The following is a 23895-nucleotide window of genomic DNA, read 5'->3' on the forward strand; positions in this document are numbered from 1 at the left end:
CAGTCCACAAACCAGGAACAAATTTGGTTTTAAACGATAATTTGCTACCCTTAAACAAACTCAACTTTCGTGACTTTGTTTTTCCATTATGCTGAGGCCAAACCGAGTGCATTAAATAATTGGTGTAGTGTGTGACCCAAGAGAGGGGAAAACCCTTTTAGTAAGTGGCTAGAGTTTCAAAATAAATCATTATGCTCATAAAGCACACTCAGCTATGTCTGGTGTTAACCATGGGTAGATCAGCCGTAAAGCCAGACCAGATGGCACAGCCAATAGAAGCTAACCTTGCTTTTTTATTTATGGCTTTTAGTCGGCATCCCAGTCATGTGTGGAATGGCTGGCTGCCTTGACACTTCCTGAATTTTGCATGCATGTGAGAGAAGGAATATGTATGTTTTTGCAATCTGGGTTAAAAAAAAGTCAAGTATCAGTAATAGTCTAGGTGGCATCAGAGCCACAGTCAACATAGTAGAAGATTAAGCCCATTCTTTCCTATTTTTCACATATTTACATGCCAACTTCTGTTTATGTGAAGAAGAAGAAAATAGAAGAAATGTTATACTTGGAAATGACCAAGTTTTGCAATAATTACAAACCACTCCTGTCTATCTAGAAGCTGAATCATGCTGAATATAATTTGGCCCACATAATACAGCGAGCTAGTTTTAGAAAATTTTGTATTGGGCTATAGCTAAAGGCTTGCCCCTCAACCCATAATTAAAGTGCAGATGATGCAAACTGACCATGTTGGTATAACCTACAGTTGGTGAAAGTTCCTGACTTTTAATAACATTTGCTAGACAGGAAAGGCATTACCAGACTCATTAAGATTTTAGGTGATCAATGTACCAATTAAGAAAAAGAAGGCACATAGCAAAGGATTATAATGTTGGTGTCAGCAATCCACTGGACTCATCTTTTACCTTCTTATTCAAAGTCAGAATGACTTCTAGGTTACGTTCCCTTAGAGATACCAACCTCTGCAGGTCATACATCTTGAATAAATGAAGTCCTAAAATAGATGCCAATCTGCCAAAGGAGAGATGGCATGTGGGTGGCACGCTTCCAAGTGAGAGGAAAGGGGCTGCCACTATACTTTTCTAGCCTTGGGTTCTCCAGCTCAAGGAGAAGGCAGCGCTATTTTCATAACTGCTGTATCAAAAGTATGTCACGGTGACCCTTTTCCAAAGTAATCACAAAGTTTCAACGTTGCAGTAGTTTTTCAAACAGGAAATGGAGACGTAGAGCAGCTCATTTGAAAGATTCAGCTGGAGCAGAAAAGCTAAAGTGTCTGGTTCAGAATTATAAGAGACTTAATACCTTGCACAACACAAAGGCTGCTGCACATCGCCGTTATTTCCTTAGAAGCAAACTTGGAAGTCACTCTGAGTGGGCTTGCTATTAAAGTAAGCCCCAAGGAAGGATCACCTGTCATGATAAGCTGTGGTTTAATCCAGCTTTGTTGAATACACCACTTCAATTGGGTTGAAGCAGCATGTTAGTATAAGTAAAGCATATTAGATTTACCTACAGTGATAAGCTACAAACCCATGTCTTATAAACTAGAATGGCTTGGACTATACCACTGGCTAAATCACAAACAAGTCAGTCACGTTTTGAGAGGTACCTAATTTGTGTAAAGCAATATACTCAAGAGAGCTAACAGTTAAATCCAGTTGAAGGTAAAAAGGTAACAGTTTCCCCTGTCCAATTCTTTTTATTTTATTTTATTCATAAACATTTTTTGAATACAGCATTTTGTTCGAATATATTATTTACAAAAAAGGACATAGCTAACACTGTAAAAATATTGTCCATTTACTAATACTACTACTACTAATATAATAATTCTAGGGGACAGTGCCCATTTCTGTTTCCTAACAGAGGGAACCAGCGTTGTCTCAAAATGCTTCCAAGGTCATGTGACTGGCATGTAATACAAAATTTAAATATTTTAAAAGAAAAAAAGTTATATAAGAATTATCTAATAAAAGAAAGTGGTGGCAGATATATTATTCAAGTAAAAATTACACTACTTATGGGGCAAATGCTATGGTAAACAGGAAGATCTTAACTAGCTGGGTTTAAGAGGTCCCACTTGGCCTTCCCACATAGGGGAGACAAAAATGAAACTGAGAAAATCCCAGCACTCTCTACTAAAACCAATTTCCAAGCAAGGTCTGGAGCCACTGGAAAATGCTACCTTTTAAACCCATGTCTGCCAAGCAATCCAGAAGGATACTATGAACGCATCAAACATTATTGAGAAATACAACAGAACCAAAACACCTTCCTTGTCGAATGTCCACTGCATATTTTCTAATTGAATGACTCTAGTTCCAAAACCAGAACTGAGGTCAGATTGTAATGGGTTTAGATAACACATTTAATGAAGGAAACCTTGACACTGAAGATATCGGACCTCTGGCTTAAGAAGAGCAAACTGGAGACTAGCTGGACCCAGGCAGGACTTAATTAAAGGACTCACTACAATTGCTTTAAGGTTAGAGGGTTACTCCTTTGTCCACTGATGCTTTGGTCACTCTGGGCCAAATAATGCCTCCCTTGGCCACTTGAGTCAATCAAGGATGACCATGTGATCTGTATCAGGCTCTCAAGAATCCTGTCCATATTTCTGGGTTGTATAAATTGCTGCTTACTGATAATGCATGGACAAGGAGACCACTGAGGGGGTCCAACAAAGGAATCCAAAGCAGAGCAAATGTAACTTATCTGTATGTCACCCAAATAACAGAACAGGATAACAGTTCAAAGGGACCTTGGAGGTCTTCTAGTCCAACCCCTGCTCAGGCAGGGACTCTATACTTATACTCAACCCTATACCATTTCAGACAAGTGGTTGTCCATTCTCTTCTTAAAAACCTCCAGTGTTGGAGCATTTACAACTTCTGGAGGCAAGTGGTTCCACTGATTAGTTGTTCTCACTGGCAGGAAATTTCTAATTAGTTCTAGGTTGCTTCTCTCCTTGCTTGGTTTCCATCCATTGCTTCTTGTCCTGCCCTCAGGTGCTTTGGGAAATAAGTTGACCACTCTTCTTTGTGGCAGCCCCCTGAAACATTGGAACTAAGGTGTCTTCCTTATGAGCTCTTTTACAACTTAGATCAGGTCTTTTGGACAACTTCCTGTGGATCGTGACGGAAACAAAGTCTGCCTTTGCCACAGCATAGGCCTTCCTAGTTAGCTTTACCCCATCTTCCTCTGCTTTTGCTCCACCCATCAGACCTGCTGTTACACAGTCCAGAATTCTTTCGTATCCACAAATCTGATAGGAGGTGTACTTTGAGGCTTCTTTTAATACAGGGGTGTCCAACCTTGGCAACTTTAAGACTTGTGGACTTCAACTCCCAGAATTCCTCAGCCAGCTTTGCTGGCTGAGGAATTCTGGGAGTTGAAGTCCACAAGTCTTAAAGTTGCCAAGGTTGGACACCCCTGTTTTAATAGCAGGACATTCAGAAATAATTATATCAAGGACCTCAATTATACTTATGCCAGATATGGATAATATAAACAGAAATGTGAGTGGATATTTAACAAAATCTATATGTACATTATCTTTCAAAAATAATTTTGTCATGCCAGGGTATTTGAGAGACCACCTGTTCCCAATTACATCAGGTCAGACAGGAAGGGCGTATTACGAGTCTCCTAAGGCAGTGATCCCCAACCTTTTTTATGCCGCGGCCCGGTATCCCCAACCTTTTTTATGGCGTGGCCCGGTACCGGCATCAGCTGGCGCCGCCATCTTGTTTGATGAAAAAGTGCTTCCGGTGAGCTCACCGGAAGCACTTTTTCATCAAAACAAGATGGCGGCGGTTAGTGCTTCGGTGAGCTTTTCTGGGTAGAAATGGCTTTCTACCCGGAAAAGCTCACGAAAGCGCGCCGCCATCTTGTTTTGATGAAAAAGTGCTTCCGGTGAGCTTTCTACCCGGAAAAGCTCACCAGAAGCACTTTTTCATCAAAACAAGATGGCGGCGCCCAGCAAACCAGCGGCCCGGTAGGACTTGTTCCACGGACCGGTACCGGTCCACGGACCGGTGGTTGGGGACCCCTGTCCTAAGGAGTTCCATTTGACAAGAGCCAGGGAAGAGAGTTTTCCACCATAGCACCCACTCTTTGTAATATCACCCCTCCTAACCCACAAGATGAGCCTAGCCTTAATCCTCTTGACTTTCTGGAAATCTCTCAAGACTGTAGTTTTGCAACAGTCCAGGGGTTTCTTCGGAACAGCCCTTTAGATGGCTTTATTGTACAGTATTTAAGTTTTTAAACATTCCCCTCTAGCTTTATTAAATTTCATTTATTTTTCACATTCTGAACTGCCCACCTTCCTCAAAGTGGGAGGTAAATACATGTTTACCTGATTGTAATGATGATTTAAAATGTGTTTTTATTATTTTGTTTCTATTACATCACCCAGAGTCGTATGCATGAAACGGGCAGCTATATAAATTTGATAAGATTGATTAAATGCTTGAAACTGTTGGTGAGAGCATTGTACTTATAAGGATACAGCTAGTGCTTGATTTACAACCGTTAACAGAGCTTGCCCATCACAGTTGTAAGTCACGATGGTTGTAACTCAGGTCACCCACGTGACTGACCTAATTTTACAACCTTATTGGTGGTGGTCATTAAGCGAACATTACTATGGTTAAGCAAACCAATGATTTTCTGTGGGCCATTTTCCCCCTGAAAACTGGAAGCAAATGCTGGTTTTCAGAAAAAGTGTCACAAAACGAAGTCATGTTGCCCTGAGAGCCAGTTATTGAGCATCTAATATGCAGTCGTGACTGTGGACGTAGGACAATTGTTGCAACTTTGGAACTGCGTTGTAAGTACCCCAGAGAGAACCGTCGTAACTTTGAATGGTCACTAAGTAACCAGTCACATGTTGAGTTGTAACTGTACTAGCAACAATTTGCCTGAAATATCCAGCTTGCAGAATAATTACAATATTTTTTTTTATATGAATCATTCTGCATTTTTGCTTCTACAATTTATTGCAGACTATACATGTACTACCTCTTGGCTACAGAGCCTTTATGGCTAAGTGTCTTTGGTCCTCAACCTGGAACTTTCTATTTATGTTAGGAGTATAAATCCCATATTTCCCCATCAGGGCTGCATTCTAAAGTCTTAGTTCTGGGAAGAACCAAGCTAGGAAATTATGACTATATGAAATGCCTATGTGGAGAAGCAACCCAGTTCTGAATACTAGGAAAAGCAATAAAGGAAAAAGCTTCCAGTCTTATTGTGAGCTTCCTGGAAACATATCTGAGTAGTACCTGTAACACAGAATCAATTGACCCTTAGTCCAATCCAGTAGAGTCCCTTTCATGTTTAGTGTTTCCAGTATTGTCATCCAGCTCAATCCCGAGGAAGCCATTTTTAGGGGGGAAAGCTAAGCATAGAAAATGAACAATAAGCTATCCAAACACAATTGTTTATTTGGATGTTAAGTTCCTCTCAGAACAGACAATTCAGTGAAATCACCACTTCATCATATGTACAAGTTATGTCGACATCCTTCAATTATTACTAAATATATATATATCGTCTGGAAGCCCCATGAGCTTCAATCAGTGACTAGCAACTGTACATACAATAATACTTTTAGATATGATAAAAGAAGACAGAGAAGGACATCTGCTTTTAGAATTAGGAAGTCCACGTTATTTTTGAGGATGTACCAAGAATCTCCAGTTTTGTTGTTTGGCAAACTTGCTAAAAGCTCCCAACGCACCAAGACCAATACAAGATGAAGTGCCGATAAGAACACTATTAGCTGAAGAGGGAGAAAACAAGCATTGGTTAGATCACAGACTATAGATCAGAGGTCTCCAACCTTGGCAACTTTAAACCTGGCGGACTTCAACTCGAAGTAGTTGCCAAGGTTAGCGACCCCTGCTATAGATTATGTCTTATAATTATTCAGTTCAAAACCCCAAATCTCCATTGAGTATGTAAAAAAAACAAAACCAATGGCACGATCAATACTAACTTCTGGCTCCTATTATTATCCCCGATGCACATCCTCCAATAAAGTAGTTCATTGGATCTTCTGGAGCGTCTCGAAGCTCAGCACTGATTGAAGATGAGGCCGCAAAAACTGCCCCTAGGGTGGCTATGGAGGGAAAAAAGCAGAAGCTAAAGGAGAAAAGCCATGTCCAGTGAAACAAGAAAAGCAGAAAACCCAGGGGTATTTTTGGCCTATACACTATAACAAGTGTGATAACTCAACTGACTGGGGCAATCAATTGGAAATAATTATGGAACTTCTGCTATCCCAGATCAAAACAAAGAGGGTCAAACATCCTATTTTCCAGAATTTGGGGTCTGGATGGGAGCATTCCATGCTGGAAGTAGCCAGTGGAGCAAGAAAGAAGATCCCACCTCGATTCTGCTCATGTACTAGTTCCTAATTTTATCCAATCCCTGTTAATGTTAATTTTTTAATGTTTAAGGTTTTTATATTTTTGCTTTCTCTCTGTTGTGAGCCACCTAGAGTCACTTCAATAGCAAGATGGGCTGCATGTACATTTCATAAATAAATAATAGCAGGTCAGATATCTACAGAAAATTCACAATTTGGAATAAGGGAAATTATCCCAGTTTGTTCCCATCTGGCAACCTTATATTTCAATATAGAATGTTACTGAACATCATTAAAAATAATTAATGTGATGCATACATCCCGACACACCTGCTTATCTTACATCATCAAGTAACAAATATAAAGAATAATACAAATGTACATGTATACAAAACTTTTAGTCACCTTTGGAGTTTCCGGTTTGTCGGCTTTGCGAGCGGTAGGGATTCGCGAAGCTGCGCGATCCCTGCCGCGCTAGCCGTTTTTGGGGCTCCGATCCGAAAGGGTGCGGAGCAAGGCTGCCCTGCAGGGGCAGCTGAAGGTAGGGGGGATCCGGAAAAGGGTTTGGGGGTATTGCAGACCCCTCCTGGCCGGCAGAACCTCCTTTACCAAGACGGCGTAGCGGTGGTCTGTAATGGCCGCCACAGAGAAGCCGGCAGCTGGGCAAGTATGCGCAGGAGGAAGAGGAGAAAGTTTTTAAAAGTGAAAGTCTTCTTGGTCGATCCAGGACTCTGAGATATATTTAATTTAATTCCTGGAAGTGATGGCTTTTTGGATGATTCTTTCCACAAGAGAAAGTAAGCGGCAATTCTGAGGTGCTGAAAGGAAAGTTTACTCTCCCTCCCGACGGAATTAACAAACGGATATTGAGAAACCTGTTTTTTTTTCAGGTAAAACTAGCTTTATGGGATAAGTCGGAAGGGAGAGGACAAAAAATATATCTATCTGGCTGCATTTTGTTGGAGGAGATGCCTTAAGGATTTGGAGACAGAAAAAATTTTTTTTTTAATAAGGCTTCAAAACACAGATTTGGATTTTCTTTTTTCCTTTGTCTGATACTACCCCTGGAAGAGAAAGTGGGAATTTTGGCTTGGCTTGGATTGATTGAGGATTGTGGACTTTGGGATTGTCTTATTTTCCTTTTGGAATATTTTGGTTGGAGTAAGAAGAAAGAGGGAAAAAAGAAAAGAAAAGATTTATAATGGCTTTCTCCCTTGAGGAACTGAGGGATGAATATGAGCAAACAAAAGCAGCCTGTAAAGATGGTATGGAAAAAGCTTTTCTATTTTTAGAAATGGCGCTGGTTAACTATGAACAGACAATGCGACAGATGGAATTACAACAAGAAGAAGACGAAGACACCATCTTTAATGAATCCCAAAATTTACCTAAGGAAGAAGGAAGGAAGAAAGTGAGGAAAATGAAGGACTTAAGATCTAAAAAAACATTTAAGAAAGAGAAAAATATGATGCAAAATAAATATAATGATAGCAAACAAGAGAAAAAGGGAATACAACAGAGAAGGGATGCCAGCAAGACAGAGGTTAGAAGAAGGGGGGGTAGGAAGATCGGGTGGGGGAAGAAAGAAAGGGGAAAGGCGGAGAAAAGCCACAAAGTTTTAAAATTGGATGGGAAAAGAGGAATCTTTTTCAGGGATAAAGGGTAAAGTATAATTTTTTTAAAAAAAGATTTTGCAAGGTACATAAGACGGTATTGTAATATTTGTATTAGAAATAGAAAATTAGAATGGTTTAAGAATGGTTTAATAAGAAGTTAAAATGTTGAAATGTTTAATAATGATTGATTTTTAAAATGTAATAAAATATTGAAGGGAAAGGCAATTAGAATGTTATAAGATTTATTATTTAGATTTATTATTTAACTACGTATTTAGGAGGATACTATGTATTTAAACATTTCTGATTTATTACTCTGTTTTTATTGTTATTAAAAGTAAAAATTAATTGATAGAATGTACCAAGCAGAATCAGATTGGATATTAGGTGTCATTTTAAATGTTAATCTAATATTTAGGGAGAGGATAGAAAGGCATCATACTCTGATTAGAGATTTCAGGAGAAATTCTTTTTTTTTCAGTATAAAGAATGAGATAGAATGATAATAAAGGATGGGCAAAAGATACAAATTTAATGATTTAAATTAAGATGGATTGAATAAGATAGAATTATGAAGAGTGAAATGTGTGGAGAAGTATATATAGAAGATACAGAATGGTAAATAAAATAGGTAATGATCTGTAAGATGAGCATGAATATAATTAAAGCCCATATAAAGAGAGGTACCGGGGGCCAAGTTACTTTACTAAAAGATTTTTTATATGTTTGTTTGTGTCTGTTTATGTGTTTGAGAAGTATTGGTGAAACCTTTTAGAAGTATAGAAAGAAAATGACGATAATCAAGTCAGAAAGAAATAGAGGACAAGAGATGTTTTTATGTTCATTTAGAAATGGTTTAAAATAGAATTGTATTGTATAAGATAAGGTTTTATCTGACTTGTAAAATTTATAATGGAAAAAGGTTCAAATATGTAATGGTTGATGATGATTTGTTTGTTTTTGAAATTAATAAAACTTGTTTAAAAAAAACAAAAACTTTTAGTCACCTTTGATACACTTATTCCTTCTTTTTTTCAACCAGTGGTAAAACTTCTGCCAAATTTTATAGTAATCAGATTTGGTCTTATTTTTTAATCCTTGAGTTAATTTGGTTAACCCAAATTAACCATGAATTAATCATGGTTGTCCCAAAGGTGCTTCTTCAAGAGGCAACTGGACTCTGAGCAGAAGAAGCTTCTTGGATGAGAAGCAAGACGTCTTCAAAAGTAAAAGAAGAAAACAACAGAAAGTCCAGTTGCCTTTTGAAAAAGCACCTTTGGGACAATTAATGTGAGAATTAATTGTTCTATCTGATCATCCTGAATTTCTCTACAGTAATCTTTCCAAAGACATCTGTGATTATCAAAATATGCTATGCTGTCAAACTCAGCTATTTAAATTTAATGCGAAACAGTTTCCTTTACTGTGAATTTATGAACAAGGAGCTTTATTAATTTAGTTGATAATTTACCAATATTTTTTTTCAGCCTATTCCCTAAATGAGTGAAGCTAAGTACCCACTTAATTCTAAACCCCCATTTTAAAAATTCCTTGTTACTAAGTCACAATTAGTTGGATTCATATAATAGAATTACAAGTAGTCTTCACTTAATGTTCACAATTGGACCTGGAAACACTACAGCTAAGTGGCATAGTTGTTACGTATGATGTCATGTGACTGTGCCACTTAGCAATGGCCAGGCAACATAAGACTGTAGCACTGCGAAGTTAGAGAAACCCTGGTAAACCCAGATTAAATTGTAATGATTAAAATTAAGTGATATATTTATTTTCTGCCAAACCCTAATGAAAACATTAACCTTTGTTTGGGGGCGGGGGGGAAATCACATTGGTTAGTTTATTATTTTAGAAGCCACAAACACAGTCTGACTAGCACTTCTTTACATAATGTCGAAAAATCTACACTTGAAACACTGAGTTTAAAAACTGAGATATAAGTACAAATTAAACATCATCTAAAAGAAATGAAATACAAATAAAAATGAAACTTTGATTACTCCGCACATTGTTTTAAGCCATGCCTTCTAATTGGCTTGGTTCACGTAAGAGAATTAGGATCAATCATGATTTACAACCACAGTGCTTTCATCCATATAACATATGCTAGCTAAGCCACAACCCGATAAGCTGTACTGATTTGCATTTGGGTGCTATTAAATAAGCAGGCCTTACCCATAGTGACAGTGGATTTGGCTAATCTCGTAAGTCCTTCTAGGTATGTTTCTGGTGTGTATAGAGCTATATGGTAAGTTGAAGCAACGAGACCTACAGGAAGATTAAAAAAAAACAGTGAATGACAAAAAAAGGTTAGTAGTCCAGCAACAACAAAACCTTTTATTATTTTAAAATAAGGAAAGTAAACAGGTAATTAACTGTTTTTTCCTTCATTGGCAATCCCATAAACATAACACATATTCAAAGGAATACAGGCCATTCTCAACTTATGACCACAACTGAGCCCAACATTTCTGTTGCTAAATGAGACCCTTGTTAAGTGAGTTTTGTCCCATTTTACGACCTTTCTTGCCCCATTTCTTAAGTGAATTACTGCAGTTGTTAAGTGAATCTGGCTTCCCCATTGCTTTTGCTTGTCAGAAGATCGCAAAAGGTGTTCACATGACCTCAAGAGACTGCAACCGTCATAAATATGTGTGAGTTGCCAAGCATCCGGATTTGATCACGTGACCATGGGGATGCTGCAATGGTCATAAGTGTGAAAAATGATCGTAGCTCACTTTCGGTGTCGTCATAACTTTGAATGGTCACTGCATGAACTGTTGTAACTTAAGGACTACCTGTGTCGCATTCGGCTAGGGCCATGCACGACACCTCCGGAATTCACCGTGCCACTCGCCAACCAAATCGGGCTCTCTATGGGCTGGTAACGTGGCATAGTTGTATTACGTCAGCAGGGCGATGCCTGAGCAACTGCGCTACAACAACCAGCTGAATGGAGAGAAACTGGGCTTCGGGCTGCGAACGAAGGCCATACATGTGTTGAAAGGCTGGAAAATGCCTTTCTTCTGAGGGTTCAGTTTTCCTGCTGGGAGCACTCCAGTGCAAGGATTCAGACAACTACTTGGAAGCCGGTTCTTTTTATTTTTCAGGAAGGCGAGAGATAGCAAGAAGTCTGCGTTCCTGGAGCTAGCTCGCTTTGTATGGAAAGCCCCTGATTTTTTATACCTTTTTCTCATTTTGTGTGTGTGTGCTTGTATTTGTATTTCTTAATGTTTTAAATCCTGTCAGGGGTTGTCTTCATTTCCGCCGGAGGGTAAACTCCGGGGGGGGGGTGCAGAAGGCAAACTTTGCAGGGTGGTTTGATTGGATTATCAGTTTCCTAATGTTTTCTTGTGGCAATCTCCTGTCTGTCTCCTTTGCAATATATTTTGTGTCTTTTGTCTGTTTGTTTAGCTGATTTGGCATGTCTTGTGCTTGTAAGGGTTTTCTTTTCTTGTTTCCTTAGTTTTCTTAATTATTTGGGCTTTTGTCTAAGGGGCTTCTTTAATACCTTTTATTTGATTCCTTTTCCTATGCAATTTTGTTTTATGGCTGGCCTGATGTTCCCCTCGGGCTTTTCCTGCTTGGGTATCACCACTGTCCTCATGAAGTTCCCTTTCCACACATGCTTAGATGGACAACCGCAACACTGGTGGAAGGTGGAGGGGATTAAATGAGGGTTTGGGGGTGTTTGTGTGGTGGTGGTTATGTAATTGTGTGGGATGCAGAGCAAACGGGATGCTGGCTTACAGGGAGGGGCCGGATATTGACAGCGAGGCAATTAGCTAACTGGATAAATGGGGTTCTGAGCCAGCAGCCTCTCAGAGCTGACGTTGATCAAATGTTCTCCTTACCTCTCCTTGTCTCTAACTGCGAAGGAATAAAACCTCTTGCCAGCTTATTTGGACTGTTGTTTATTGCCTTGTCAGATGTGCTGGCTACAGAGTAGCTGAGACCTGTACTGTGCCTATCCACATCACTATACCAAAATCTAATTATTAAAGGATAAAACCGTGTTGTTTTACTATATTGACCATGGATTAAAAAACAAGGCAACACCACAGAGCCTGCAATTGACAATTTCTGTTCAGCTGGGGCTAGGCTTTTTACAGCCAGCCTTCTCAATCTGATGCTCTTTTGAGCTGTGGTTCTTGAATTTCGGAACCACGGAAAATCTGTCTATCTATCCTGTGAAGAGAATCTAAGACTACCTTTAAAATGGTCAAAATATAAAAGTAACATTGAGACCAAACATACCTGAAACCAAAAGAAAAATTTATTTAACACACACACACACACGCAGAGAGAGAGATTATAAATCTTGCATATAATAGCAAATTTAATCAACATACGGAATTCGATTTGTTAAAGGATTTCAGAGAAATCATAATACTTACCTATTTTGGAAAATAGGTATTGTTTCTAGTGAATGCTAATCAGCTACTTTAATAGAGGTTTTGAAAAAAAAACCATCAATGCATTTTCATTTAAAAGCTAACACTGTATTTTCAATAAATTTTCATTGGCTTTTTTCAAATGTTTCAATATGATATCTGAGAAGAGGTTCACCGGTGATCTTTCTTCATTCATGGAGGAAGCAAAATAGAGGTTAAGTGGAGTCACTCCCACCTGGCTGAAATCAAGATGGTTTTTTTATTTATTTGTACCCTGCTTTTATTATATTTACAAACAACCCAAAGCAGTGAACATATCTAACAAACCTTCCTCCTCCTATTTTCCTTACAACAACCCTGTGAAATGAGTTGGTTGAAAGAGAACGACTGACCCAAAGTCACCCAGCTTTCATAGCTAAGGCGGGGCTTGAACTCATGGTTTCTAGCCTGGTGTCTTATCCACTAGACCAGGGGTCTCCAACCTTGGCAACTTTTAAGATTTGTGGTATTCAACTCCCAGAATTCTGGGAGTTGAAGTTCACAAATCTTAAAGTTGTCAAGGTTGGAGACCCCTGCATTAGACCAAAGTGAGTATGAATGTTTTAATGCACGCACACTTCCAACACTTGGAGTTCCGGTTTGCAGTGCTTCGGGGCAGGCAGAAATCTGTGATCGTGCGCGGTTTCTGCCTGTGGTCGCTACTGGCGTGCCCCGAGCCACCCGGCTTCGGGGCTAAGCCACCCCGTAGAAGGTGGTGAAGACAGGGGAGATCTGGCAGGATCGAGAGGAATCGCACTCAGCCGGCTAAACTCCCTTTTCCAAAGGCGGTAGAGTGGCGATCAGAAATGGCCGCCTCAAAGAAGCACTCAGCCGGAAAAGAAAGTGCAGGAGGAAGTTAAGAAGTGAAAGTTTTTGGCTGACCGGGACAAAAAGTAACAACTAAGATACCCTGGAATTTAAAATTTGCAAAAGATACATCACTCCCAAAGACTTGCAAGCGGCGAATGAAAGTTAAAAGGGAAAGTTCTTTTTTTTTTTTCACTCAACCTTGGCAACTTTTAAGATTTGTGGTATTCAACTCCCAGAATTCTGGGAGTTGAAGTTCACAAATCTTAAAGTTGCCAAGGTTGGAGACCCCTGCATTAGACCAAAGTGAGTATGAATGTTTTAATGCACACACACTTCCAAAATCATGTTTATCCATAATGTAATATGGCTCTTCCAAGACCCCCAAGTGCTACCATGGATGATGAGAAGAAGCAGCAACAGCAGGCTACCCTACAATGTATGACTGGGGGCCACATCTCCTGCAATGCAATCAGTATGTGGTATGAAGGAGTTTACCAATGAAAACAATGATCTTGCAATGTACAGGCAAGTCTTCAAATTACGACAATGATTAAGCCCAAAATTTCTGTTGCTAAGGAAGACAGTTGTTAATTTTGAATTTTGCCCCATTTTATGACCTTTCTTGCCAGAGTTAAGTGAATAGCTGCAATTAAGTTAATAACACAATTGCTAAATGATTCTCGCTTCCCCATTCTCTTTGCTTGTCAGAAGGTCACCAAAAGTGATCGCATGACCCTGGGATGCTGCAACTGTCATAAATATGTCAGTTACCAAGTGTCTGAATTTCAATCACATGACCATGGGGATTCTGCAACGGTCATGTCACTTTTTTTCCAGTGATGTTGTAACTTTGCGCGGTCACTAAATGAACAGTTGTAAATCGAGGACTACCTGTACCCGCATTTGCTCTTGCATGGATTTTCCCTTCAACAAACCACAGATATACAAAAGGGACGCAGATGAACAAAGGAACTACACTTTTCTGCAAAAGACTACTGACCCCAAGTAAATAGATGGGAGAGGCAGTCCCACCAACAAGCCAATTAGAGTCCAGTAGGCCTGGAACAACAACTTCCTCCATGCCATAAAGAGCTTCAGCATGGAGATCTTTTCAGAAAAAATGCTTTTTCTGTTGGGATGCCTAGGACCAGTTTCAGCTGCCCTCTGGGATGGGTTGAGAATGAGATGGAGGTTATGCTGTGAGGACAAAGACAGACAGAAACTTGTTACCACAAGGTTCCATCGTATGACCAGTACTCTTCAATATCTTCATAAATGACTTAGATGAGGGAACAGAAGGGGAACTCATCAAATTTTCAGAAAACACTAAGCTGGCAGGAATAGCCAACATCGCAGAAGACAAGCTCAGGATCCAGAAAGATTTTGACAGATATGAAGAATGGGCCTTATCCAACAAAATGAAATGCAAGGAAAAGTAAGGTTTTGCACCTTGGCTGGAAAAACCAAAGCTACAAGTACAGATTAGGTGAAATCTGCCTCAAAAACAGTAACTGTGAGAGGCACCTTGGACCATCACTTAAACATGAGCTGGCAGTGTGCGGCTAATACAATCCTTGGTTGCATAAACAAAGGCACAGAATCAAAATCAGGTGAAGTATCAGTACCCCTTTACAAATCCTTAGTAAGGCCACACCTGGAATACTGCATCCATTTTTGGCCACCCCAGATGTTGAGACTTTGAAAAAAGTGCAAAGAGGAGCAACTAAGATGATTAAAGGCCTGCAGACAAAAACATATGAAGAACGGTTGCAGGATTTGGGTTTGGCTAGTCTAGAGAAAAGGTCTAGAGGGGGACATGATAGCCGTATTCCAATATCTAAGGGGCTGCCACAAAGAAAAGGGGGGGGGGGTCAACTTATTCTCCAAAGCACTTGAAGGCAGGACAAGAAGCAATGGATGGAAACTAATCAAGGACAGAAGCAACCTGGAGAAACTTCCTAACAGTGAGGGCAATTAACCAGTGAAAGAGCTTGCCTTCAGACGTTGTGGGTGCTTCATCACTGGAGGTTTTCAAGAAGAAACTGGACAGTCACTTGTCTGAAACGGTATAGGATCTCCTGCCAGGAGGGGCCATCTCCTGAGCAGGGGGCTGGACTAGATGACCTCCAAGGTCCCTTCCAGCTCTATTCTGATTGACAGGTCCTTAATGGACATTACGTAGGACGTCCTCCAGGGCGGGGCAAGGAGGCTGTGTGGACGAGCCCATGTTAAAAGCTCGACGGCGATAGAGGTTCAAGGACGGGGATCTTTATTGTCCCGATTCGGACTCGCAGCTAACTCGGGGTAACTTCCGAGTAAACCAGCGAAGGAGGAGCCCCCACAGTAACGGCCCGCCTCTGTTTGGTTCTCACCGGTAAAGGCCCCGAGGCGCCCCGCAAGCCAGGTCTTACGGAGACAGTCCGTGTCCTCCAGAATCTCCCCGTACACTTTCATGTTGACACCAACCGCGGCGACGGCCCCAAGTATCACGAGATTTCAGCAAGGACGCTACCTAGATCTTGGTCTCGCGAGAGCATGGAGAGCCAAGGTTTATACGCAGACCAATAGCAATTCGAGGTTCGTAAGGATTGGACGGGATTCGGGGAAAGTAGGCTCGGCCTTGGGGGGCGTGGCTCGTCCCGTCAGAGAATAATTGATTGGTTTGTGAGTGTGGCTTCTCATGATTTCTATTGGTGGGTGCTTGGGCGGTAAAGGGGAATAACGCCGCGCGTGCTTTGTTTCCCTCCTCTTGCCCGCCTACTTGGGGGCGGAGCGTCGTAAAGGACGCTCTTGACCGGCCAGACTGGAATCTCAAATCTGACAGAGCTTCAGTCGAGCGACTGTAATTAGGAGACGTGGATCCAATTTGTCGTTCTCTCCGGACTCGTTAAATGCGGCCTCGCTTCTGATTCGTCAAACCGAATGAAGGGCGTGGCGAGGTTTCTTTGTGTGGGGGTGTGACCTGCCTTCCCATTGGCTACGATGCGCGGGTGGTGGGTGAGGCGTCCCCGGGCGTCGTCGTTGTCGTCCATGATGTCTTCATCTTCGCCGCCGACGCCGGTCCAGATTCGCGAAGCTAACGCTCATTTGGCCGCCCTGCACGGGCGGGTTGCAGAATTGGAGCGGCGGTTGGCGGCTGCGGAGCGCACGGTGCACGGCCAGGCTGAGAGTCTCATCCGGAAGGATGCCGAGATGCGGCAGGCGGTGCTCGGGCTTCGGGAGGGCAAGGACAGGTACTGACCTCGAGGAGGGCTAGAATCTTGGTTAGAGTGACTTTGGCATTAGTGAGCGAATCAACGGTTTTGTTGAAAACTCGTTGGCATTCGTTGGTCCGTTGCACTTTCTTTGACTGCCATTTGCCTTTTTGGGGCGTGGGACTTTATATGAAGTTGGTCCTCTGAATATTACTGAGCTTTTGGGGGGGTCTCTTCTCGGTATTGCCAAACTCTCATTATTTCTCAGGATTGGGAAATAGTTGGACTAAATGCACCCATGGAAATAGCTATCCCACCTGGAACTTCAGGAACAAATTAACAGGAAAAGAGAGGCCAGTTTGAAGTTGTGCAGTCTGTGGATATGAAGGCACTGTCAGCATCTTTTCCTGTTGAATAGCAATTGTGTAATTGTTCCAGTGGGTGCTTCAGGCGGGCTGAAAAATTCAGCAAGCAGGTAGAAACCCTTTCAAATACTGTACATTATTTCCAGGTTTACAACATGGAGCACTTCCCTACTAGCAAGCCCATCTAATAACATCTTGTATACAATCATCATATTCCAATGGATACTTTCATTGGTACTAACTTGTGGCTCTGTCTTAGGAAAAAGGACTTAAACATAATTTTACCAGGCCTTTCTACCATCATATTCTATTTCTACCATCATATTTTATTTTTTAAATTTAGATTCTGCTCATCTTACTCTACAGAGTGACTCTGGCAGGTGTAACAGTTAAATATAAAAACATAAAAATCATATATAGCCTTTGACTTAATGACAGTTTAGCAATCATTCAAAGTTACAACAGCGGTGAAAAAAGTGACTTGCAAGTAGACTCTTCACACTTAGAACTGTTGCAGCCAGCCTCCCTGTGATCACATAAACCGAATTTGGCAACCAGTATGTATTTACGATGATTGTAGAGTCCTGGGGTCACATGATCATCCATTTTTGACCTTCCCAGTTGGTTTCCAACAAGCAAACTCAAAGGGAAGCTGGATTCCCTTAACGATCACGTGATTCCCTTAACGATCGCTGTGATTTGCCTAATGACTACAGCAAAAAAGCGCCCCAAAATTTGAGTGCAATTCACTTAATGGCTGCCTTGCTTAACAACAGAGGTTCTGGTCCCGATTGTGTTCGTAACCTGAGGACTACCTGTGAAGATGCAATATATATATCAATAGAAGGGAGCCAAGTAAAACAAGGATAAAAAAGGTGAAAGGCAGGGTTGAGGGGCTTCAATGCCACCCCCATGGTTGTGAGCCCTTTGCAAGCTAGCCCGGGTCTTCAGGCTCTTTCGAAAAGTGAGGAAGGTGAGGCCCACCTCACCTCTAGGGGAAGGACATTCCAGACAGTGGGGGAAACAGCAGAGAAGGCTCTTTTCCTAGACCCTGCCAGTTTAAATTCTTTAAATCTAGTATTCCGTAGTATACCTTCTCTGCCTGATCAGGTGGAATGGGGCAGTGTGAGGTGGATAAGATAGTTCCTCAGGTAACCTGTTGTTGTTCTTTTCCTCCAAAGGGAAATTGCCATATTGGAGGAAAAGCTGCAGTCTTCTGAACAGCATGCGCAAAAACTGTTAAATGTGATCCAGGAAAAAGACAGCTTGATAACGCAGCTGAGGCACAGGAGCCGCCTGCTGACCAAGATCTGTCGTAGCCGTCCAGTCCTGGATAATCTCTTGGCATACATGGCGGAAGGGGAACAGCTGAGTCCTGTCCTTGGTGCACAGAGTGACACCAACTCACCAGATCACAACCTGTCATTGGAGACAAATTGTATCCCAGACCTTGATTTGGACACCAAAGACTTTTCACTTGGGGATGACGAACAGGATTCAGACAAGACTTTGTTTGGGACAACAGTGTAAATGGACAATGATTGTTGGTTCCCATATCGGAAGCCTCTTTTTTAAAAAAAATCTCTTGAGTAGGGTAATACCACTTCTTTTTTTTTACTCTGAGCTGCTCGTGCTGGAGATGACAAAGTGACTATTTGAAACCAGACACTCTAGTAATAGTTTTGTGTATCAGCAGACTTTTTTGGTTTGTGGCTTAAAAATCATGCCTTTTTTTCCCCTGCATCCCTTAATTGGATGTAGGGTACCTGAATCTCTTGGAAAAATTATGACAGTCCCAGCATCTTCCAATATTGGTTATATTTACAGTTGTGGGAGTTGTAGGGCAGCACTCCAGATTGCCTAATCCCACTCTTAAGAGAAGCAGGTATCTAAAGGGAAGCTGCTAATTTAAATTAACATTACTCTAAACAGGGTTGCTACCACTGCTCTCTCTTTCTGTATCTCACAATATTTTTTGGGCTATCTCCAGCCAAAACCAGCAGCAGTCTTTTGGGGAGTAGGACAGGACCAGAAGGGGTTCAAACTACAAGGAAGGAATTCAAATTAGGGTTAGACATCAGGAGGGATTTTCTAATTGTTACAAGTTGTCAGCTAGTGGAACAAATTGTAAAGTACTTGGTAAGTTCTCCTTTGCTAAAGGAGATGTCCTAATGAATCCTGCAGATGACCTCTATGGTTCCTTCTAATTGTGTGATTATATAATTTCAGATTTGCATGTGCCACGTGGGCTAAATGGTTTAAAATATAAAATGCACAAGGGTAGCAAATCATGCCTTTGTTGATAGGCTTGGAAATCCCACAGTTAGAATGATAAAAAGAAGAATGTACCTAGATACCAGTATCTTTTTAAGAGCCATAGTTAAGGCTGGAGTCCAGTCCTGCTAGTACAGGTAGTCCTCAATTTACAACCATTCATTTAACAAGCAGTTGAAGTTAAGACAGCTGTGGAAAGAAAGGGACTGTCGTCTGGCTCTTACACTTAAGACAGTTGCAGTATCTTTGCAGTAATGTGATCAACATTTGGGCATTAAGCAATCAGCATGTATTTATCATGGTTGCAGCATCCCAGGGTCATGTGATCACCATTTACACTCTTCTATGGGGACTTCCAACAACCAAACTCAATGGGGAAAGCTGGATTTGCTTAATGACTATGGCAAAAAAAAAAAAAAGTAAAATGGGATGCCACTCACTTAAAAAATTGCATCACTTTGTAAGAGAGGTTGCACTCCCAATTGTGGTCGTAGATTGAGGACTTCCTACATTCATTTAAACTGATTGGGGTAAAATACTACTTCCTTTCATTGGGCAGCTTCCTGTCCCTTCAGGATTTACCCCTTAACAATCTTGCTGAAGTAAGTTTTTCTAGCGGAGTAATTCTAAGTCTAGTGCATCTTCTGCTTGCATGTGACTTAATCCATCTTTAATCTGGATAGGCAATTTCTTAGGAGGAGCAAAATCACAGAGAATAGGAAACTTCTTTTTTCAGCCTGCTTGGCTATCCTACAGGAATGAGCACAGAATTTCAACTTGAAGTACTACATCTGCTTGCTTGAGCAGGAAAAGGAGTTCAACCATCTTTTATTTGTGGCCTTATTGGTGGTTAGGCCTTCTCCGTGGCAGGTATGAGCAATAGCCCTTAGATTCATATACCGCAAAGTGCTTTACAGCAGCAGTCTCCAACCTTTTCACCTCAGCGGACTGACGGAAGCGGCGGTGTAGGAAAGGAGATGGTTGCGCATGTGCGCCGCTTTGCACATGCACTCGCACACCTCTTCCACGGCCCGGTTCCAAACAGGCTGCGGACCAGAACCGAGCTGCAGACTGGGGGTTGGGGACCTCTGCTTTACAGCACTTTCTGAACGGTTTACCATGTCAGCATATTGCCCCCAACAATTTGGGTCCTCATTTTCCCGACCTCGGAAGGATGGAAGGCTGAGTCAACCTTGAGCCAGTCAGGATCGGACTCCAGACTGTGGGCAGAGTTAGCCTGCAATATTGCATTCTAACCACTGCACCACTAGGCATTACTGGTACCTGTTCTCGGAGTAGGTCACTTGTCTCTTTAAAAAGCATAAGCAATGACTGTGAGAGCTATTAAGCCAGTGTTTCCTAACCTCAGCAACCTTAAAATGTCTGCACTTCAATTCCCAGAATTCCCCAGCTAGCTTGCCAGTTTCTTCCCAAGTCTATGAATCAGCCAGGAAAGTTCGGAGCCTATGATTTTATCTTCTCATGCGGGGGCGGAGAAAAAGACTGCTTTTAATTTTTAACACTAGTAATTTTGTGTCAGAAATGTTACCCTAAGCTTGCTAAAAATGCTGAGAACTTCTGTTGAGTTAACTCAGATGATTTTCTGGTGAAAACCTGGAAGTTGCTTCATCTTTTGGATTTTTTCCTTGTCTGCCTTCTAGGCCAAGCACATTATTACTGTTCAGACTGTAGGGAACTTGGCAGCCAATGGGTTTTTAATAGTTTGTTCCCCTCAGAATTGAACAAGCTTGCAGGGCTGCTGTAAAAGCTAAATAGGAATAATTATTACTGGCCTGAGGTGGGAAATTAAGGAGATTGTATTTTGTTTTGATTCTATCCTAACAGGAAGTGGACAGTGATGCATAGAAGCTGTTTTTATATGATAGGCCGATCCACTTTTGTTAAAGAGTACACTTTGGAAATAGTCTGCCCTTGTCATATGTGGCTCTTGAATTGGGGGTTTTAGGATTACTTGGATGTTCAGGCATAGAAACTCATGCCAACTCGAGTCATTGAAGAACATGGCTGTATTAGGTTTGAATACCATAGTAAGTCTGAAGCCTGCATTAGTCAGCTACAGAAGGCAGGGGTAAAAAGCTGGCTGTGTTTTATAATTCAATGTCCTATGTGAATCCAGCCAAACCTGGGCTACTTATTCCTCTTTTAACTCATGTTCAGTAAAGTGCTGTGCAATTGCCATGCAACATGTTACATTACTGAATCCCAGTCAACAATGACCACCTGTACAGTACAGTAGTCCATTTACACATTTCTAAACCTTCCAAATGTGCTGATCCTTCCCTCATGGTCCAGGAGATGTTGTCTGTCCTATAGAGGCAGTAGCAATCAGTGAACCTTTTAATACACTAGCTCCTTTTCGGTTGGAGATCATTTAAAACAACAATTGCAGCATTTTAAAGGCAATGCTTCTCTACCTTGGCAACTTGAAGATATGTGTATTTCAACTCCCAACAGGTTGGGGAATTCTGGGAGTTGAAGTCCACACATCTGCAAATTGCCAAGATTGAAAAACACTGTATTAAGGGCTCTTAATAGATAACAGACAATCAGAGTTGAAGGGGACCTTGTAGGTCATCTAGTCCAGGGGTCCCCAACCACGGTCCGCGGACCGGTACCGGTCAGCGGAACAACTCCTACCGGGCCGCGGCTTGCTGAGCGCCGCCATCTTTTTCATGAAAAGTGCTTCTGGTGAGCTTTTCCGGGTAGAAAGCTCACTGGAAGCACGTTTTCATCAAAAAGATAGGCGGCGCTCGCGCTTCCAGTGAGCTTTTCCGGGTAGAAAGCCATTTCTGCCGGAAAAGCTCACGAGCTGGCGCCGCCATCTTTTTGATGAAACGTGCTTCCGTGAGTCACCGGAAGCACTTTTTCATCAAAAAGATGGTGGCGCCCAGCTGATGCTGGTACCGGGCGCGGCGCCCAGCTGATGCCGGTACCGGGCGCGGCGTCAAAAGGTTGGGGATCACTGATCTAGTCCAACCCTCCGCCTAAGCGGGAGACCCTACACCATTTCTGACAAATGGCAGTCCCATCTCTTCTTGAAAGTCTCAAGTGATGGCGCTCCCACAACTCCTGAGGGCAAGATGTTCTATTGGTTGATTGTTCTCACTGTCAGGTTGAATCTCTCCTTGTTCAGTTTCCATCCATTATTCCTTGTCTGGCCATTGGGTAGCTTTGGAAAATAGCTTGACCCCTTCCTCCCTGTGGCAGCCCCTCAAATATTGGAAGACTGCTATCATGTCTCCCCTGGTCCTTTTCTTTACTAGACTAGCCAGGCCCAGTTCCTGTAACCGTTCTTGAGCTACAGAGGAAATAAAAGGGAAGCAAAATCCAGTGGTTCAGGCAATGTTGTGTGTGTACTTCAGAGGAAAGTAGAAATGTCTTGAGGGATCCGTTTTGGTAGAGTTCACAAAATTCCATCAACCTAAACAGCCATGAAACTGCCTTGGTGCCCTCTTAATCCCGTTTTAGCCATGTAGATTTCAAAATGGCTGAAATGGTGATAGCAACAACGTAATTTCTCAAGATTCTGCTTTTTCTTGTATCCAGTCTCTGCTCATATGGGTTGAGCTAACTCTTCTAATCCTTTTGGGGGAGTTGCAGATTTTCTCCTTTTTGTTCTATAATTTATATTTATATATTTCCACAGAATAATTGATTTCTTGAATGAGTGATTACCGTCTTAACCTTTCTTACGATCAGGACTAAATTCTGAATACATATTTAGAGGATTGGTTTGTTTTATTTAATGCCTGTTACGTTTATTTTGAGTCATAAATGTACTGACAACTGAAGCACCAGCTAAGTGCCTATGGGGATTTTGTTACACTAGGTCCTCAGTCTAATTTTTCTTGTTGGAAGCAAAATAATATTAAAAATATTTTGGTATACTTGATCTGTATTGTATTCTGGTGTTTTTCTCATTGTTTCTAATTGTTTTACTTGAGCTATAACTAAGATGATTCCTAGCGGGAATACTAGAACTTTTTCAAAACTGCCTGCTTTTGTGACCATTCTTATATTGTTCTCTGATCAGTTGTGGTGTAAATCTCTCCCAAGAAATTTCTCAAAATGCTGAGAGCTCAAGAGTCACAAACTCCAACTGATTTAATGAAGAGCTAGATGTAGCTAAACATAAATATATGTACAGATAGTCCTCGACTTACAATCACAACTGAGCCCCAAAATTTTGTTGTTAAGTGAGACACTTGTTAAGTGAGTTTTGCCCCATTTTATGACCTTTCTTGCCACAGTTGTTGTGAATCACTGCTGTTGATAAGTTAGCAACCCGGTTGTTAAGTGAATCTGGATTCCCCATTGACTTTGCTTGTGAAAAGGTCACAAAAGGTGATTATATGAACTTGGGACACAGCAACGGTCATAAGTATGAACCAATTGCCAAGCATCTGAATTTTGATCACGACCATGGGGATGCTACAAAGGTTGTAACTTTGAAAATGGTCATAAGTCCCTTTTTTTCAGTGCCATTGTAACTTTGAACAGTCACTAAATGAACTGTTGTAAGTTGAGGACTATCTGTATAGTTTTTAACAGTTGTTAGCTGCCCAGAATCATGAATTTGAGATGGGCCATACAAATTGAAAACAAAAACTAAAGAGCCATGGGGAACAACAGAAGGAATTGAACTAAGAGCAGGAGATTCATTTCAGATACACATATAGAGCATCTGCTAGTATTAAAGTATTCAACACAGGATGCTCCTAGAGCATGTTTTTGAGTCGTGGACTGGAGGCACTATTCTATGGTGCTTCT

General features: G+C 41.4%; 2 protein-coding genes across 2 annotated transcripts; one reads left to right on the plus strand and one right to left on the minus strand.

Annotated features, from left to right (window-relative positions):
* Nucleotides 1-5448: 5448 nt before the first annotated feature.
* NDUFA11 (NADH:ubiquinone oxidoreductase subunit A11) lies at nt 5449-15804 on the minus strand. The gene is made up of 4 exons (XM_026670943.2): nt 15644-15804; nt 10204-10296; nt 6023-6145; nt 5449-5806 (listed from the first exon to the last, which is right to left on the minus strand). The coding sequence occupies exons 1-4, from the start codon at nt 15723-15725 to the stop codon at nt 5694-5696; spliced, it is 411 nt and encodes a 136-aa protein (XP_026526728.1). The 5' UTR covers nt 15726-15804; the 3' UTR covers nt 5449-5693.
* Nucleotides 15805-16029: 225 nt separating this feature from the next.
* On the plus strand, nt 16030-21703 carry VMAC (vimentin type intermediate filament associated coiled-coil protein). The gene is made up of 2 exons (XM_026670944.2): nt 16030-16504; nt 18012-21703. The coding sequence occupies exons 1-2, from the start codon at nt 16254-16256 to the stop codon at nt 18358-18360; spliced, it is 600 nt and encodes a 199-aa protein (XP_026526729.1). The 5' UTR covers nt 16030-16253; the 3' UTR covers nt 18361-21703.
* The last annotated feature ends 2192 nt before the right edge of the window (nt 21704-23895 follow it).

Source organism: Notechis scutatus, chromosome 1, assembly GCF_049901735.1.
Source record: "Notechis scutatus isolate UNSWTSFEM ecotype Mainland chromosome 1, rNotScu1.2, whole genome shotgun sequence".
Taxonomy (NCBI): Eukaryota; Metazoa; Chordata; class Lepidosauria; order Squamata; family Elapidae; genus Notechis; species Notechis scutatus.